General features: G+C 38.2%; 1 protein-coding gene across 3 annotated transcripts in view; it reads left to right on the top strand.

The window, feature by feature from the left end:
• Positions 1-16,557, top strand: part of PTP4A2 (protein tyrosine phosphatase 4A2) — a 30,008-nt gene extending 13,451 nt beyond the window's left edge. For 2 of the 3 annotated variants that reach the window (XM_053210642.1, XM_027059801.2), the window contains exons 2-6: positions 3,735-4,434; positions 7,764-7,856; positions 11,948-12,078; positions 14,910-14,984; positions 15,801-16,557. In XM_053210642.1, the coding sequence (XP_053066617.1) occupies positions 4,339-4,434; positions 7,764-7,856; positions 11,948-12,078; positions 14,910-14,984; positions 15,801-15,909 (504 nt within the window). In that variant the 5' untranslated portion in view covers positions 3,735-4,338 and the 3' untranslated portion in view covers positions 15,910-16,557. Of the gene's footprint in view, positions 1-3,140; positions 3,275-3,734; positions 4,435-7,763; positions 7,857-11,947; positions 12,079-14,909; positions 14,985-15,800 lie in introns of those variants that run through there. The other variant, XM_053210640.1, reaches the window with a different exon arrangement.
• The last annotated feature ends 2,350 nt before the right edge of the window (positions 16,558-18,907 follow it).

Raw genomic sequence — 18,907 nt, 5'->3', positions numbered from 1 at the left:
ATATGAATATATATATATATATGAAAAACAAAACATTTCAAAAGGTATATATTATGGTAGAGTAATTCAGAGTTCTGGCCTCCAGCTCCAGTCCCTTCCACCCCCTACACAACCACTGTTACCTCTTTGTAACTCTCCAGATAATTGATGGGTATGAAAGCTATACAGCACTCACAGGTATTTCTGTATATACTGTTCATACTATCATGTGCTCTTTTCACTTATTAGTCTCTTAGCCATCTTTCCATATTTCACATAGATGTGTTTTATTCTTTTTAACCTCGGCATGGTTTTCCTTTTTAAGAATATACCATGATTAACTGATGGTTAGTGTATAATTTCATGTATTTTGGTTTTTGATTCTCATCTAAGCAGATGTTAGGACTAGACTTGACACAGGACATTTAAACTCCAATACACCGCTTTTCAAAGCTTTAAGTAGTCTCTGTTGTGTTACTGACTTAGTCTTTCTGGCAGTACACTATCGTAGCTTGGTAGGCCTCTGCTTGCTTGTTTCCAGTCTCCTCTTTATTCTGTTTTCTCTTTCCCTCTTTCCTCTCTTCGTCTCCTTAATTTAAAACAGTTGCAGGGGGGTACCTGGGTGGCTCAGTCGGTTAAGCGTCCGACTTCGGCTCAGGTCATGATCTCACAGTTCGTGAGTTCAAGCCCCGCATCGGGCTCTGTGCTGACAGCTCAGAGCCTGGAGCCTGCTTCACTTTCTGTGTCTCCCTCTCTGTCTGCCCCTTCCCTGCTCATGCTGTGTCTTTCTCTGTCTCAAAAATAAATAAACATTAAAAAAAAAAAAAACGGTTGCAGGGCGCCTGGGTGGCTCAGTTAAACTTCTAACTTCAGCTCAGGTCATGATCTCACAGTTCGTGAGTTTGAGCCCTTGGTCAGGCTCTGTGCTGACAGCTCAGAGCCTGGAGCTTGTTTCGGATTTTGTGTCTCCTTCTCTCTCTGACCCTGCCCTGTTCCTGCTCTGTCTCTGTCTCTTAAAAAAAAAAAAAAAAAAAATTCAAATGGATTTTTCTGTCACAGACCATTCCTTCTAATCCTGCAGTGAAGTTACCATCTTTTGTTAAAAATGGAAATGTTGTATAGGAAATGTCCCAAATTCAACATTTTAAAAGTTAAGTTCTCTAAAAGATAACATTACTTAATTAATGCCATTGAGACAGTTTTAGAAGAAAGTTTTCCTGTAAGATGTGCAGGTGCTAAGTTTATGCTGAAATAACAGGCCTTTGTAACTTTTGAGTATTTTCCAGCTGTGGTGAGTTGTTTATGATTTTTTTGCAGACTGCTTGTTTTGTGTTCTTATGTCTGTTACAGGAATTAACATTAGTTTATCTGAATTGACAGGTGCAAGAGCATTTAACTGTGGATGTGTAGTTGAACTGGGGAGGGGGGCTGAAGAAGGAGCAGAAGCTTGTTTTTATCATGTATCTGTTAACATTGATAGAACATACTGTTTCATTTGGCAGAAATTCCTTTGCTGGGGATCTCAGTATGGTGTTAAGAATTGAAAATCTAATAATGAATTATCCTTATCCTTGGAAATGGTCCTTCTAAAATGAAGTTGGAGGAGTAAGATGGGATAACATTTGTTTTGTTTGCTGAGCAGACAAACACTGGAGACTAGGTAGAAAACTTAATGCTAGAGCTGTAACCTTTTAAGCCTGGCCATCCCTACAAAGCAGGGCTTTCAGTGCTTTTCCTCAGCTGACACACATATTAGCTGTGATAACATCGTTAAACCAAAGGGATTCCAATAGGTTAGAATTTCCTTGTGTTTTGCTTTTCACTGCATGCAAACCATTGTTGAGTGGTTACTTTAATAATCTTTTCTCCCCTTATTTAAGGTCACAGAGTTGCAGATCAACATCCAAGCAGATATTTGAATAAAAGTTACAGTTGCATGAAAAAAAATTATGACTTGAAAAATATGTGGGTTCCTCCTAGTCAAAATTGGAAACATGAATGGAGTTAGGAGATCTGGGTTCTTGTCCTTGATCTGCTACTTATTAGGGATGTGGTCTTAGTTAAGTCATTTTAATCTGCTTCCCAAACATCATCTCCCCCCCCCCCCCCCCCCAAGGTCAGAGTAGTTGCTCTCTAAGTTTCTTGTAGCTTTAAAATTCCTTGACTGCACAGGGAGTAGTACTCTATGAAATGTGTAATCTAAGGTGGCTGTGTTTTGTGGTTAGAGTTAGAATTAGGAGTTGGGAAAGTGGTGGTGTATATTCTTGTTTTTCTTAGTTTGAGTATAGAAGTTTCATGTTTTTACTGTAGTGTATGACTTCTGCTGAGGTATTGAAGTTCTTAGAATGCCATTTTGGATTTCTTATGTGTTTTGTGCTTGTGTCCATGGTTAATATAGTCACAAGTATGTCAGTGACAACAAAATACAGTGCCATAAGAATATCATAAAAAGATGACTTGTGAATAGAATAGGCTTGAAAGTTTGTAAGCTTAGGTTCTTTCTTAGATGCATTTTAGTTTCTTCCTGAAAATGGTTCTGTAGCCATTATCTTCCATGTCTTTTTCTATCTGGTCAAATCATCTTTTCAGAGACTACTAAATAAGCGTTTACTGGTGGCTGAGAAGAGGCAAGTGAAAGAACTTAGACCCTGTCCCTATTTCCAGAGCTATTCATTTATTTAGATTTATTTATTTATTTATTTGAGTAATCTCTACCCCCAAGGTGGGGCTCCAACTCCCAAATCCTCACTTCCAAACCCTTACGGACTGAGCCAGCCAGGCATCCTCAGAGCAATTTATGATTATCTTGATACTCTGACTGAGCTAACTATAAAGGTTACTGTGTTTCAAAGCAGCAGGCCTAAAATAATATTAAAAAATTCTGCCACTTTTTTGCCTTGTCTTGGGGATGGATTAATACTTGGGCAGAAGAATGCTGTGTGAATCAATGACCTTTAGATGCTTTGTACTCTTGAGATAGAGATGTGATGTGAGAAATAGTAAAGAAGTAAACTGGGCTAGAAATGAGATGATGGGATTCATGCATTAGTTGAGGTAGCAGGCATTATGTGTGGTACATTGGAAAAACATTGGATTAACAGAAGACATTTACCTAGACAAGTCATTTCACTTTTCTGATGCTCTTTCCTCATTCCTTCTAGGTAGCAGTAAGTACTCAGAGTTGTGAGGAAAATAAGCTAATTTTTCAAAAAGTACTTTATGGACTAGTGTTATAATTGGGGGCCATTGCATATCCTTTGGATAGAAAGAATTCAGTCCTCAGAGTGAAATTTTGGTAAATATCCTTCATCCATTTACAGATGTATCTTATTTTAAGCAAAGTGTGTATATGAAAGACTTAACCATCAAAGCAGAAGAATAAGATTGCTGTGAACTTTACGAAGAGCCTATGGACGGAAGGTTCTTTAAGGATCTTTTAATAACTATTTTAAGTGAATTTAAAAATTCAGTCATTTAAAAAATGACTTGAGTTACAAATAATCTTATTGACACAGAAATTTTGCTGAATCCCGTTTTGGAAAAGAAAAGACACACTTTTGAATTTTGGACTTTTAAAACTCTTGGTATACATTTTTATCCTAGTCTTCATAGATGACAGTAATTAAAACTTGGTGGCATTTCAGCATTTCAGAGCTCTTTGGGCTCACAGAGAATGTATTCATGACTTTGAGCATCATGTTTGCTATGCTGTCAACCTCCATCCACTTCATTTTACTTCTGCTTTTCTCCTCTAGGTTTTTCGTTGGAATATACGTTGCACATTTATGGCGATTCTGAGCGTGAGGGCAGACTTCTGCCAGGCTCAGCACAGCGTTTTCGCTGACAAGTGAGCTTGGGGCTTCTATGTGCCATAATTAACATTGCCTTGAAGACTCTGGACACCGAGACTGGCCTCAGAAACAGTTGGCTTTTTTTTTTTTTTTTTTTTTATTGCAAGCATATTTCTTTTAATGACTCCAGTAAAATTAAGCATCAAGTAAACAAAAGTGGAAAGCAACCTACACTTTTAACTTGTCTCACTAGTGCCTAAATGTAGTAAAGGCTACTTCAGTTTTGTATGTAGTTGGAATTTTTGGAGTCCGAAGGTATCCATCTGCAGACATTGAGGCCCAAGTTGAATTTGGATTCAAGTGGATTCTAAATACTTCTGCTTACCTTGAAGAGAGAAGCTTCTTAAAGAATAAACAAGTTGAATAGAGAAAACACTGATTGATACTAGGCATTTTAGTGGTCTTTTTAATGTTTTCTGCTGTGAAACATTTCAAGATTTATTGATTTTTTTTTTTCATTTTCCCCATCACACCTACACACGCACGCTCACACTTTTTATTTGCCATAATGAACCGTCCAGCCCCTGTGGAGATCTCCTATGAGAACATGCGTTTTCTGATAACTCACAACCCTACCAATGCTACCCTCAACAAGTTCACAGAGGTAAGATTGTAGTATGGTCTACTTTTTGGATTGATTTATAGGTAAAGTTCCATTATAAGTGAACACCATTAGTAAAGAAATCTCTTACCACAAAGCCATTTATTTCTGTGATTGGAATGTGGGTGGTCATCCTTCCCAGTCTCTGTTTAAATTGGGTTGAATTAATTATAACAATTTTTTTTTTAGAGTTTATTTATTTAGAGAGAGAGTGAGCAGGGGAGGGGCTGACAGAGAGAAAGAGGGGGGTGGGGTGGAGAGTGTGAATATCTCAAGCACGCTCTGTGCTGTCAGCGCAGAGCCCAGGGCAGGGCTCGATCTCACGAACCATGAGAACATGGTCTGAGCCGAAATCCAGAGTTGGGCACTTAACCAGCTGAATCACCCAGGCGCCCCTACAACAGTTTTTTAAAAGAACACTTACAGAGTTTGGGGAGATTGTCTAGTGCTGGTTTTTTTAATATCCTTTCTACATAATTAGCAGTTCTTTTGTCAGATTTTTAATAATAAAAATAATATTTATTGAATACTTAGTATGTACCCAACGTTATAATCAGTCTTATAAAAAAAAAAAAAGCGCAGTTTTAGGCGTTATATTATTTACTACTCAGAATAGCCCTATGAGGTATAGGTACTGTTATTTTCTTCCTCTTACAGATGAGGAAATTGAGGTTCAAGGCAATTTGGTAATTTAGTAATTTGGCTAGAGGTACACAACATATAGTAGAACTGTCTCTGACCCTGAAATCCAGGTCTGCCTCAAATATTCTAGCCACTTTTGATAAAAAGCTACTCCAGAACTACTCATCAGTCGTAACTATCATCTACAAGGATCAAAACCTTATGGGGAGGAAAGGTATTATAGGTAACATTTTTATGTCAGATCTTTCATTTTCTCTGCTGTATTTATAGAGTAAACTTAGCTGGATGAACTCCTAGGGATTCTAAATCTACCCCTCTCATTTTACAGATAGCAAAATGGAGTTCAGAAGAGGTTTTGACTTTCATAAGGACACAAATATTTACTATAAAAAACTGTACCATAACCTTTCAATGAATGGCTACTATGGAGTTCATTTTAATAGGATTTTATTTGTATTTTGAAGTGTTTTAAAATTACTGACTCCATGTAATAGCAACAACTTTCCTGAGTCTGTTTTAGAAGAAGGCCATTCTCTGAAAAATAAAGTCCTTTAGCAATTAGAATAACTTTTACCCTTTAGTTAACCAAATGATGGGCACTTGTAGGATATCACTGTTCCTGCTTATTTATACTTATAATTCCCTGAGCTTCTTAACTGTGTGTACACAGTGTGTAAGTTGATTCCAGGCCTGTGTGCCCTTAGCTTGTTCAGTCACCTTTAAGCCTGGTTGAATTATGTGATACTATTTTCAGCCTGTGGATTCCTTGGCCATAGACTCCAAGAGTGGCAGAAGCCACTGTCCTGCAACTATAAAAAGATGTTGGTGACCCATTGAAGATAGGTAGTCACTGGATTAGGCATTACTGGAGAAAATTTTCATTTTTTATTTGTTAAAAAAATTTTTTTTAAATGTTTATTTTTGAGAGGGAGAGAGAGCAGGGGAGGGGTGGAGAGAGGGAGACACAGGGTTGAAGCAGGCTCCACGCTATCAGTGCAAAGCCTGACGTGGAGCTCGAACTCATGAGCTGTGAGATCATGACCTGAGCTGAAGTCAGACACTCAACTGCCTGAGCCACCCAGGCACCCTGGAGGAAAATTTTTAAAGGAGCAAGGCTTCTGGCTATAATTGTATGTTTGTTGGCTTTGTAACATGATACCACTTTTTAATCTTAATTTCAAAATTACTTTTGTTTCCTTTTATTTTTTAGAATATTTTATTATTTATTAATCATTAAAAAAAATGTTTTTGGTGCGCTGGGTGGCTCAGTCGGTTAAGTGTCTGACTTCGGCTCAGGTCATGGTCTCGCAGTTTGTGAGTTCAAGCCCCGCATCGGGCTCTGTGCTGACAGCTCGGGGCCTGGAGCCTGCTTTGGATTCTGTATCTTCCTCTCTCTCTCTCTGCACCTCCCCCGCTTGTGCTCTGTCTCTCTCTGTCTCTCAAAAATGAATAAATGTAAAAAAAAAAAAAATTTTTTTTTTAAATAAAAAAAAATATTTTTAAGTAATTTCTGTACCCAACATGGTGCTTGAATGTACAACCTCAAGATGGAGTTGTATGCTCTGCCAGCTGAGCCAGCCAGGCATCCCACTTTTTGTTTCTTTAAATTAAAAAAGCAGTGGTACTTAGTATGTAAAAATCAGAAGATACATATAAGCAAAAGACAGTTTAGGGTTGCCTGGGTGGCTCCATTGGTTAAGCCTTTGGCTTCGGCTCAGGCCATGATCTCTTAGTTCATGAGTTTGAGCCCCACATTGGGCTGTCTGCTGTTGGCACGGAGCCCTGCTTCGGATCCTCTGTCTCCCCTCTCTCTGCCCCTCCCTTGCTCAGGTTCTTTCTCTCTCTCAAAAATCAACATTAAAAATTTTTTAAAAAGACAGTTTAAAAATACTTAACTCTTCTTAATACCTGTCTTCTGGATGTTTTTCTCTACGTATATGTATATATTCGCTTACATTCATATAGATAGGATCACATTATATTTTATCATCCTCCCAGCCTTCTTAGTATTATTTTTATAGCTGTCACAATATTCTGTATGGATGTACCATACTTTCTTTTTTTTTTTTAATTTTTTTTTTTAAATGTTTTATTATTTATTTTTGAGACAGAGAGAGACAGAGTATGAACAGGGGGAGGGTCAGAGAGAGAGGGAGACACAGAATCCGAAGCAGGCTCCGGGCTCTGAGCTGTCAGCACAGAGCCTGACGCGGGGCTCGAACTCGTGGACCGCGAGATCATGACCTGAGCTAAAGTCGGATGCTTAACTGATTGAGCCACGCAGGCGCCCCATGCCATACTTTCTTTAACTGTTCCCCTGTTTTTGGACCATTAATGTTTCTACCTTTTTACCATTCCAAACAGCCCATGCTGCACGTGTTGGTACCTAAGTCTTGGGTGTATATTTAATTACTTTGTTACTATAAATTCTCAGAGGTAGAATTTCTAGGTCATAGTGTGTGTGTGCTTTCAAAGGTTTTGTGACAGGTTACCAAACTGCCCTTTATAAAGGTGAATCATAGTGATGCTTCCGTTAAGAACTTGAGTGTCCATTCTGTATGTTGCCGCAATGAGAATGATTTTGATCTTTGAGAATGATGTCTCATTGCTTCAATTCGTAATTGTATGCTTTTAAAGTTTTGGTTGCAGATTCTAAAAGTAAGTTCCCTTATATTTGTTTTTCTTCAAAGGAACTTAAGAAGTATGGAGTGACAACTTTGGTTCGAGTTTGTGATGCTACATATGATAAAGCTCCAGTTGAAAAAGAAGGAATCCACGTTCTAGTGAGTGTGTAGTGTTTTCATTTTTCATTACGAACTACTAGTAGTACGTTTTAAACATAGCTGTTTTGAAAACTGGACATTCAGTATGCTTTTTAAGCTTATAGGAGGTACAACGTTGATAGCAGTCTTTTAAACTTTTTAGATTGGCAGTTTTGTTCATTTGTGCCCTTAAAGTCTATATATGCAAAGTATTTTCAACAAATGAAAAGCAAAATTTAATGTACACTTATTTCAAGAAAATGGAAATTTGATTTTGTTTTCTCTAGGAAATTATTGCAATATTTAGTTTTTGTTTCTAGGCTACTGTTGTGAATCTAGCTGAAAGTAATTTCCATCAGGAATTAAGTCACATGGAAATACAGTTGACCTTTGAATGTGGGGTTAGAGACACCAATCCACATATGACTTTTGACTTCCCCAAAACTTTACTAATAAGCCTACTGTTGACCAGAACATCAACAGTCCATTAACACGTATTTTGTATGTTATAGGTATCATGTACTATATTCTTACAATAAAGCTAGCTAGAGAAAAGAAAATTTCATTAAGAAAAAATAAGAGAAAATACGTTAAAGTACCGTACTCTGTTTATTGAAAACAAATCTGCATGTAAGTGGATCTGTACAGTTCAAATGCATGTTGTTTGAGGGTCAGCTGTATTCTGTCTCACTTTGCAAATACTATTTGTTATTTAATGTTTTGTGGATAACTTATAGGGGACAAAAAGGTTGGAGAAGAGGTTAAGAAGGGAGAGGGAGAAGGCATCTTGCTCTAGAGTAATCAGCATAGGTTCTGACATGTTTTGGTGGGCTTCTAACAAGCTCATGTGTGATTAGATTTATTTATGCTCAGTTTGAGCATAAAGTGCTTGGAATTATTTTAAGTTCCTCCTTAGCCCCTAAATACACTATTTCATGTATCAGAAACAGGAGCATTAGGCTATTTTCCCCTAAATAGTTGTCTAAATTGCAAGAGCATGTAATGAAATGACCTTGTAGTCTTAGGTGTCTTAGAGCTATTTGATTTGATTGTGGGAAGACACTGTGGTGTTGTAAGTAGTTGGTTAGGAAAAAAGTAATAAAGAAGATATTGGTACAGGTTATTTATTGAGAGGTACTTTTGTAGTCTTAATGCATTGGTCATCCGTGGTTGGAAAGTCAGTTGCAAAGGAAATAAATGCCTTCTTGGTAAGGCAGCTGTCTCATATCTGATCTGTAAAGTTTCCTCGCCTTCATTTTGGTGAAAACATAAAAACAAAACAACCAAGCATTAGGTTTTTTTTTTTTTTTTAACATTTATTTATTTTTTATTTTGTTTAAAAAATTTTTTTTAATGTTTATTTATTTTTGAGAGAAAGACAGAGTGCAAGTGGAGGAGGGGCAGACAGAGACGGAGACACAGAATCTGAAGCAGGCTCCAGGCTCTGAACTGTCAGCACAGAGCCCAGCGTGGGGCTCGAACTCCTGAACTGTGAGATCATGACCTGAGCCGAAGTTGGACGCTTAACCAACTGAGCCATGCAGGCGCCCTGTTTTTTTAATGCTTATTTATTTTGAGAGAGAGGGAGAAGGGAGAAGTATATGTGCACTTGCGCACAAGCTGGGGAGGGGCAGAGAGAGAGAGAGAGAGAGAGAATATCCCATGCAGGCTCCACGCTGCCAGCACAGAGCCCCACCTGAGGCTCAGTCCCACAAACCATGAGATCAAGACCGGAGCTGAAATAAAAATTCAGGTGCTTAACCAACTGAGCCACCCAGGTGCCCCCAAGCATTATGTTATAAAAAAAATGTATTTTAATAGTATGGCATGGTAATAATTTGCTTGCATTCCCATTTCTAAGTGATTTTAAGGTCCTCTGGCTGTAAATCACTGCGGAATAAGTAGAAACTTGTATAAAATGTAGCCCTGTGTTAAAAAAACAATTTTTTTTTCTGAAACTAGGCTGAATACAAGTTCTTTTTCCTATGTTGTGAGTATGATCTCCAGTGGCCAGATGAGAAATCCGTTTTTGACAGATGGCATGGGTCAGAAAATGAACTGTGGGTTGACCATAGTCTGTTTGAATCAGTAATGTTGGTAAACACCTTTATGAAAGAGAAATGAACTAAAGAACTTGAACTAGTTTGTAGAAGATAATGGTAGGGCTGGGATTTATGTTAGGCCCTTAAATCTAGGCTATTGTTTTGTTTTTGTTTCAAATAGCTGTGATCAGATAAAATTAAAGGTCTAATTTAAGCTTATAAAAAAACAGAACATTTAGAATTAAGCTTGGAATTTCTTTCCTTTTCCCAGACAGAGATTTTAAGTGAATCGTTAATCTACTTTTGGTAGGTGAGGAGAGTTTGGAACACTTTATAAGGGCATATCCCCAAAATAAGACTTTTCAAATCCTTTGACTAATGTTCTTACAAATCAGAGGCATATTGGAAAAGACTAATAATGGTAGTTTCATTTATGTCCATCAGTTTGAAGTTCAGACCATTCTAAATTATTTTAATGATTTTTTTGGTAGAGACTGCTTATATGAGTAAGTGAAGCATATTTCATATTACTGTTCCTTAACTAGGCACATTTTAGGAAGTATTAGAGGAAATAAGCTCTCAGCTAAGGCACTAACTTGTTTTACTGCTATTTACAGTTAAACTCTATGGTGACATTTTTAATGGCAACACTGACAGCCATTTAATAATGGGGTGTAGTTGACAAATCAAACATAATGTGTTGTCATTGCTAATGGGCTACATGAAATGTTCTAGTGGTGCCCATGAGTGTAGAATCAATTTAGTGTTTTGTCACTTTTCTCTTTTTCTTTCTCTAATGTCTTAAAGTGTCCTTATCCAATCTCATTAGGATAATCTTATGTTTAAAAAAAATTCCCAGTGTTTTTGCATTTCTGTCCTTGAAGCTAGATGGAAGAGAGAGACTGCAAAATGTGAATTCCCTTCCCCCCTTTTTTTTCTTTTTTAATAAAGTTTATTTATTTTGAGAGAGAGAGTGTGCACCATGCACGTGAACTGGACAGAGGCAGAGAGAGAGAGAATTCCAAGCAGGCTCCTCGCTGTCCAAGCAGAGCCCATTGCTGGGCTTGGTCTCATGTACCTCGAGATCACGACTTGAGCCGAAATCAAGAGTTGGACACTTAACCAGCTGAACCACCCTGGCTCCCCTCCCCTCTTTCTTTAAAGCTGATTTATGTTGGTTTCTTAGGTCTTTTGCTAGGTAGAAAGGAAGATAAACCTCTGCCTATATGATAAATGCACATGGGGTTGGTCTTAATTAAAAAGCAACCTAAGAGGCACCTGGCTGCCTCAGTCAGTAGAGCATGCAATTCTTGATCTTGAGATTGTGAGTTTCAGCTCACTTTGGGTGTAGAGATTACTTAAAAAACAAAAAACCAAAAATGCACAAATTGGTGAATATAAAGAGAAAGGGATACTTAAGAAAAAGTTCTCCATTTGCTCAGGACCCTATCATCTGGTACTGTGCTTTTTAAATGGGATATGTATAATTTAGGCAGAACTTTTAAAAATATTTGCTACTTGGCTTTTTTTTTTTTTTTAAATATATAAGCACAAAGATGGTAGTATATTTCTGTTACGATATGCCAACTACTGGTGATTTCTTGAGAGTCTTCCTCTAAAGGAAAGACATCATAACTTAGAGCTATTTGAGGGGATAATCCTCAAAATATTTGTACAGGTCAGATGGTATTCTTTGCCAGAGTGGACATTTACATCATACTGACAGGTGTTTATCCTCTCTTACTTTGTCTCGGTTTTATAGTTTTCTCTATTATGTCTAATTACTGCTTTATTCAGATAAAATATTTGAGGAATACTGGTTTCTCATCACTCTGATAAAAGATCTCCATAAGATAAAATTAGATGTTTACAGTGCTGACTTCATGTATTTGAGAAGGAATTTTGGTCTTGGACCATTTTTCAATAGTGATCAGAATTGCAGTATTAAGAATAGGTATATAAAGTACAGTTAGTTCACTTAAATCCCCGCTGTGTACTATGCAGCTATTCTGCATTAGATATTATCCTGGAGAAAATAACAATTTAATGTAAAAGATCTTTCCTTTCCAGGATTGGCCATTTGATGATGGAGCACCACCCCCTAATCAGATAGTAGACGATTGGCTGAACCTGTTAAAAACCAAATTTCGTGAAGAGCCAGGTTGCTGTGTTGCAGTGCATTGTGTTGCAGGACTGGGAAGGTAAGCTCTTCCTTTTTTGTCTGTGAATTCATTATCAAAAACTTCACTTTGGTAGAAATTTGTATTTATGACACTAAATATTAAATTGCCTGAAAGAAAAGGAAATGAGAGTAAAAACTGGTGTAGATTTCTTGAGACAGCTTTTTGTGTTTCATTGGTTGTCTGATTCTAATGCCATAATAGGTTTAGTAGATGATCACTCAGAAATTGTTTTGAAACTGATTCAATGTAATTATCTTATTTGAGTTAAAAAAAATATGGTCTTGGGGCTCCTGGGTGGCGCAGTCGGTTAAGCGTCCAACTTCAGCTCAGGTCACGATCTCGCGGTCCGTGAGTTCGAGCCCCGCGTCAGGCTCTGCGCTGATGGCTCAGAGCCTGGAGCCTGTTTCCAATTCTGTGTCTCCCTCTCTCTCTGCCCCTCCCCCCCCCCCCCCGTTCATGCTCTGTCTCTCTCTGTCCCAAAAATAAATAAACGTTAAAAAAAAAATTTAAAAAAAAAATATGGTCTTAATTCAGTATTTTTTTTCCTTCTCCTTATTTCACATATTCAATTTTTAAAAAAATATTTATTCATTTTTGAGAGAGTGTGAGTGGTGAGTAGCAGAGAGAGAGGGAGACACAGAATCTGAAGCAGGCTCCATGAGCTGCCAGCACAGAGCCTGATGCTGGGCTCGAACTCATGGACCGTGAGATGATGACCTGAGCTGAAGTCGGACGCCTAACTGACTGAGCCACCCAGGCGCCCCCTTATTTCACATACTCAAAGGCTTAGGTCTTTGAAATAGGCAACAAAATGAAAATAATTTTAGATTTTGAAGAATCTCTATGGGGTTAATTTTGGATTGAGATGAATGGGAAGTTAATAGGTGGAGAGAAGATGGCTGAACCTCAAACTCCTGAAAGGAGATGTAGAGAGAATGAAAAATGATGTTGATTTCAAAGCCTTTTTCCTGGAGCACTGTGTGGAATGGTGCTGCAACACTCTCATCGGCAGCAGATTAAATGCCAGTTTATGACGTGCACTTTGACTCAGAACATTAGTGCAGGCTGCTCTTGCCTCAAGGTGGTGGTGACTCAGGCTGTTACCTCTGCTTAGCCCTTTTGTTTGCTGTTTTCCTTTTTTTTCATATCAGTGTCTTACAGTTTATTCTTCAGGGTCAGAAGCTTCAGTCTTTATTCTGAGGGTGAAGGTAGTGTTCTAACTGGACTTGGCAGTTTTGTAACTAGTACCTATTCTAGCAGGTAGTCCAAAGTTGGTGCCAGGTAGTAGATTTTTTTTTCTTGTTGCAATTTTGTATATATATAGTTTTTAATTTTTTTTTAATTTTATTTTTTCAAATCTACATCCACATTAGTTAGCATATAGTGCAACAGTGATTTCAGGAGTAGATTTCCTTAGTGCCCCTTACCCATTTAGCCCCCCCCACGCCCCTCCAGTAACCCTTTGTTTGTTCTCCATATTTATGAGTCTCTTCTGTTTTGTCCCCCTCCCTGTTTTTATATTATTTTTGTTTCCCTTGCCTTATGTTCATCTCTTTTGTCTCTTAAAGTCTTCATGAGTGGAGTCATATGATATTTGTCTTTCCCTGACTAATTTCACTTAGCATAATACCCTCCAGTTCCATCCACGTAGTTGCAAATGGCAAGATTTCATTCTTTTTGATTGCTGAGTAATACTCCATTGTCTATATATACCACATCTTCTTTATCCATTCATCCATCGATGGACATTTGGGCTCTTTCCATACTTTGGCTATTGTTGATAGTGCGCCTATAAACATAGGGGGTGCATGTGTCCCTTCGAAACAGCACACCTGTATCCCGTGGATAAATGCCTAGTAGTGCAATTGCTGGGTTGTAGGGTAGTTCTATTTTTAGTTTTTTGAGGAACCTCCATGCTGTTTTCCCGAGTGGCTGTACCAGCTTGCGGTCCCAGGTAGTAGACATTTTCAAACATCATTTCCCTTGTTAGATTTTTTTTGTGTGTATTATTTTATTGTTAAGGAGTCTGCTTCTGTGACTGTCATGAAGCCCAAGCTGGGTTCACAGTAACGAGTCCTGGAGGTAACTATATCTCACTCTGGACTCTCTGATCAGGATCCAGTCTTCTGTCTCTCCCTCAGCTGAAAACACAGACTCCCTAGGCCCCAATCCCTGCCTTCCCATTCCTGGAAGATGCCAAATCCAACTATGTAGGAGGCTTTTTCAGAGGAGACAACTTTGTCTTCCCAGAAGACTAACCCTCTCCTTTGCTTTATGAGGCAGATAGCATCTCCAAACCAAGGACAGGTTGGGACCTGCTCAGGCCTCAACGTCCCTTGTTAGATGTTAAAAAAAAAAAAAAAAACTGTTTGTAAATACCAATTTTCTGACACTCTCGTAGCTCACAGAAAGGATTTTGTTGAAGAAATGTAGCACCTTTTTAGTATTTGTTGAGGAAATTATATTAAAATGGATTTGTAATGAAAATTCTGAGATGCTTAGTATGGATGACACACTTGTTCACTTATTTTGCTACAGTACTGGTTAAAGGCCAATGAAGAATTTTTGATGACATATAATGTGAAAATTTGAGATCTAATGTGATGGTGCTTTAAATAAAGATCTCTTAACGAGGTGTAGAATTTAGTGCTTTACTAAAAGTGGGTAACACCATAGACCTTATCATGATACAGACATTTGTATAAGGAAAATAGCAGCTATTTTAGTACACGGAAAAAAAGGGAAGCTCAAACTTCGTGTTGTTTTGGTAATATGTAATCCTGGGTTAAAAAAAAAATCCTTCGATTCCAAAGACTTGTGGATATTTACAGATGCGTTTCTCTCTATAGGGCACCCGTGCTGGTTGCACTTGCTTTGATTGAATGTGGAATGAAGTATGAAGATGCAGTTCAGTTTATAAGACAGTGAGTAGGAAGTTTTATGTTCAGAAACACATAAAGCAAGACCATACAAGAAGAAGGAATTACAGAAAGTACCCTTTTGTAGTATGGAGTAACTTGTTGGTTTAAAATATTGTTTGATCGAAGAAATCAAAAGTGATAAACTTGTAATAGTACTGTTGGCTCCCACATTTAAAGATTTTTTAAGTTAGGTGGCAAATTTGGACGCTAAAGAATCTGTCCAATATGACTTGAATATCTAGGAATCTTTAAAATGAATAGGTAGTAGAGCCTCAGAGATCGAGTGACTCTTTTAGTGGATGTCCAAAACACCTTCCAAGTGCAACTATGACCAAGAGGCAAGGAAGAATCTATAGAGGAGCAGTTAATCACTTAAGAATCTTAAGTGACCTGTTCAGGCACAAAATCGGGATGGTAGTGCCCAGACAGAATCTTGGCATCAGTCTGGAATAATGGGCCATGTTATTTTGTTGTCCAGAATTCTTTGGCAGTTAATATCTTGTCCTTTCCCTTTCAGCCTTTTCTTTAAAAAAAAAAAAAAGAAAAAGAAAAAGAAAAGAAAAGACTGTGACAAGAGGTCATGAAATGTATGGTAGCAGCTCTAGGAAGGTGGCATATTTCAAGGAATGCCATCTGTGCCTGCTGCTTCATTTAATACTTGGTCATTCATCAGCCCCTTCTATTAAGAAGTGATACTGTACAAGGAATATGCTGGTTTTCACAGCGTGAAGTTAGAAAAGCCTTAGGCCATAAATAATGCATTTCAGTGAATCAGATAGCTTTTTTACATGATAAAGTTTGTCATTCTTGTATTTTCAGAAAAAGAAGGGGAGCATTCAATTCCAAACAGCTGCTTTACCTGGAGAAATACCGACCTAAGATGCGATTGCGTGTCAGAGACACCAATGGGCACTGCTGTGTTCAGTAGAAAGAAGTGTAAACGAAGGCTGACTTGATTGTGCATTTAGAGGGAACTCTTGGTACCTGGAAATGTGAATCTGGAATCTTAACTGTGTCACCAAAGTAGCGATGGATTCAGTACTCCTCAACCACTCTCCTAATGATTGGAAAAAAGCAAAAAAGAAATCCCTCTATAACATGAATAAAATGTTTAAGAAAAGAAAAAGAGAAAGAAAAAAGGGATTAATTCAGTGAAGGATGAGTTTGCTCCTAATTGTTGGAGTTTGAATTTCTGTCAGAATTGAATTATATCAAAATCCCCTGTCTTTTTTAACTTTTCAAACTAGGTCTCTAAGGAAAACCAGCAGAACATTAGCCTGTGCAGAACCATCTGTTTGGGGAGCACACTTTTCCATTATGCTTGGCACATAGGTCTCCCTGTTGTGGGACTTTCTTTCTTTCTTTTTCTTTTTGGTGGTGGTGGGCGTATATTTTTCTCTTCTCTTCTTTCCCCATCCCCCCCACCCCCCACCCCCGATACAAGTTGTAGATGGAATAGGAGAAGCCCTTGTTGCTGTAGACGTGTGTGCAGTCTGGCAGCCTTAAGCCCACCTGGGCACTTTTAGAAAAAACAAACAAACAAAAAACCAACAAAAAAAAAGAAACAAAACACACACACACACACACACACAAACACACACACACACACACAAAAAGCAGTGGCATATATATTATATGATCCAGGTGGTTTTTAGTCTTTACTGATGATGGGGTGTTCATGTTAATTTCTTTTCTTGAAAACCCTATTCAACATTAGGCAACGTAGCGAAGAGCCTTTTGTTTTGGTAAATTAGTGGGGAAATGGCATTTTAAAAAGAGTCTTTCTTCTCAGAGAACTTAGCTGAGAGTCGAATTCTTCTCTTTTCCAACCAATGAAGCTAAGTAGGTATCCCAGAAACTTTTGCTTTCTGAAGGGGAGCGCTCCAGGCCATCACTAAAGGTGTGTCCAGGCGGAGGGTTAGCATACTTTGTACATCACCGAAAATTGTGGGTCGTAGCATTACTCTTTCTGTCTCATGTTATCAGAGAATGCCGATAGTTTGAAGTTTTTATTCAGGATTTACTCGTACTATGAATTTTTGAGAATGGTGGAAGGAGTTAACAGCAAAGATGGGGTATTTTGGACTCGAGAAATGCCTGTGATGCATATTTTCCAAACTGCCCCCTCTATGTACAGTTAAGTTTAACCACTGATTGCCTTGTTATTTTCTTACTAGGTTCTTTATGAGATTAAAAAAAAATTGCTGGTTCAAAACCAACAATGCCTAGTGAGTATGTGTCCACAGGCCATCCAGGGTGGCAGAGAGACCTAAAGCAACCCAGTGAATAGCAAAGGGACTGTGTTGTTGATGAAGTGGTGTAGTATCAGTTTTACAGATTCTTTGCTGGGTTCATTGTGCTGATCTAGAGAAGCTGTTTTTCTGCTCTTCTGCAGAAAGCAGTCGTGACCGGGCTGCACTCACAAAGCAAGTTGAAGGACACCATCCGGGGCTCTTGCACCCTTCATCTGAACATTACTTAATAGTGCTCTGCTGCTAAGGATTTGAATAAAGGCTTAGGGTCATCTTGTCTTGCTGGAATTTGCTATGCAGAGCCATAAACTTCCCATTTTTTTTAGGATCAGCTAGGCCAGTAGGAATGGACCGGGACCTTGTCTCACACTGATGATACCTCAGACGTTGGCTGGCTATGTGAACTGCCTATTTCCTGTGCCGGAGTTGTTCTGATTTTTAACTAAATGAAAGTATGTAGGTTCTCTCCTCCCCCATCCCTGAAAACAAAACAAAATAATGCTTTTTGAAATTGTTTCTAGAATTTTAAAGTGAAAAATGATGGTACTCTCCAAAATTCTTTATTTCAGAACATTACAATAGATTCCATTAACGTAGGTTCAAGATCAAAACAGCATACCATCTAAACTCAGACTGTCTGTTGACTCCAAGGGTTTTGATCAATACAATAACAAACTTTTTCCCTTTGACATGCTCTGATTTTTGTTGTTTGTGGGGAGTGTGTGTGTGTGTGTGCGCGCGCGCGCATGTGTCGGGTGTATATGTGTGTGCAGTGTCCAGCAGTATCAGTGCCTGCCTGAGTTAGGAAAATTACATTCCTGGTTCTGTATGAGGAGAAGGGTGTATAAAGCGACAAGAAACATTATCCCTCATTTTGTTTTAAATTACATACTAATGTTAATTGTTCTCAGAACTGGATTTTCTTCCTCAAAATTAAAAGTTTTTTTTTTCTTTTGGATTTAATGAAGTCTTGCTAGCTGAAGCCAGTTTGACATGGTGAGAGAGATGTCAGACTGATGAAAGGTGTGCAGCCTGATTTAAAACCAAACCCTGAACCCTTTTAAAGAACAATAAAACATATTTTACATGCTCTTTGTCTGTGTATTGTTCTCCACCCCAGGTTGAATTTCATTTATGTCTCCTTAGAAAACTTAGTATTCTCAAGGTCTGTTTTGGATCCTGCTAATTACTGCAAGGAGGTGAAATAATTAGAGGCTGGGAAGTTCAAAGATTTCATGCCACCCAGGTGTTCAATACGGCGAACTTAACTGCAGTTGGGATACATCTGGTACATTTCAGGGTTCACTTCTTGGACACAACATTGTAGGAATTCATCTTATTCCACGGGATTTTTTTTTTTTTTTTTTTTTTTAAGCTACTCGGGAAGAGGTGGGTTCCCAATAACTTGCTGGCTTTTAGGACCAAAGGATTTGTTTATACCATAGGTTTTGGTGAAGCATTGCAACTTTTTACTTGAACTCTTAACAGTAAGGAAGGAGGAACATTATATATCCTAGGTCTGGGGTGGGGAATTTCCTTCAAACCATGGGTCAGCATCCATCCATCCATTCATTCAGAAAACAAGCTTATCTGCTAGGGTACTAAGGACGAGAAGACAAGACACTTCGCACTGTGAGGACCTTAGTTTAGGAGAGGAGCTAGATCTGTAGATGT

The sequence above is a fragment of the Acinonyx jubatus genome, chromosome C1 (genome assembly GCF_027475565.1).
Source record: "Acinonyx jubatus isolate Ajub_Pintada_27869175 chromosome C1, VMU_Ajub_asm_v1.0, whole genome shotgun sequence".
Taxonomy (NCBI): domain Eukaryota; kingdom Metazoa; phylum Chordata; class Mammalia; order Carnivora; family Felidae; genus Acinonyx; species Acinonyx jubatus.
This window is presented reverse-complemented; position numbering and strand designations above follow the sequence as displayed.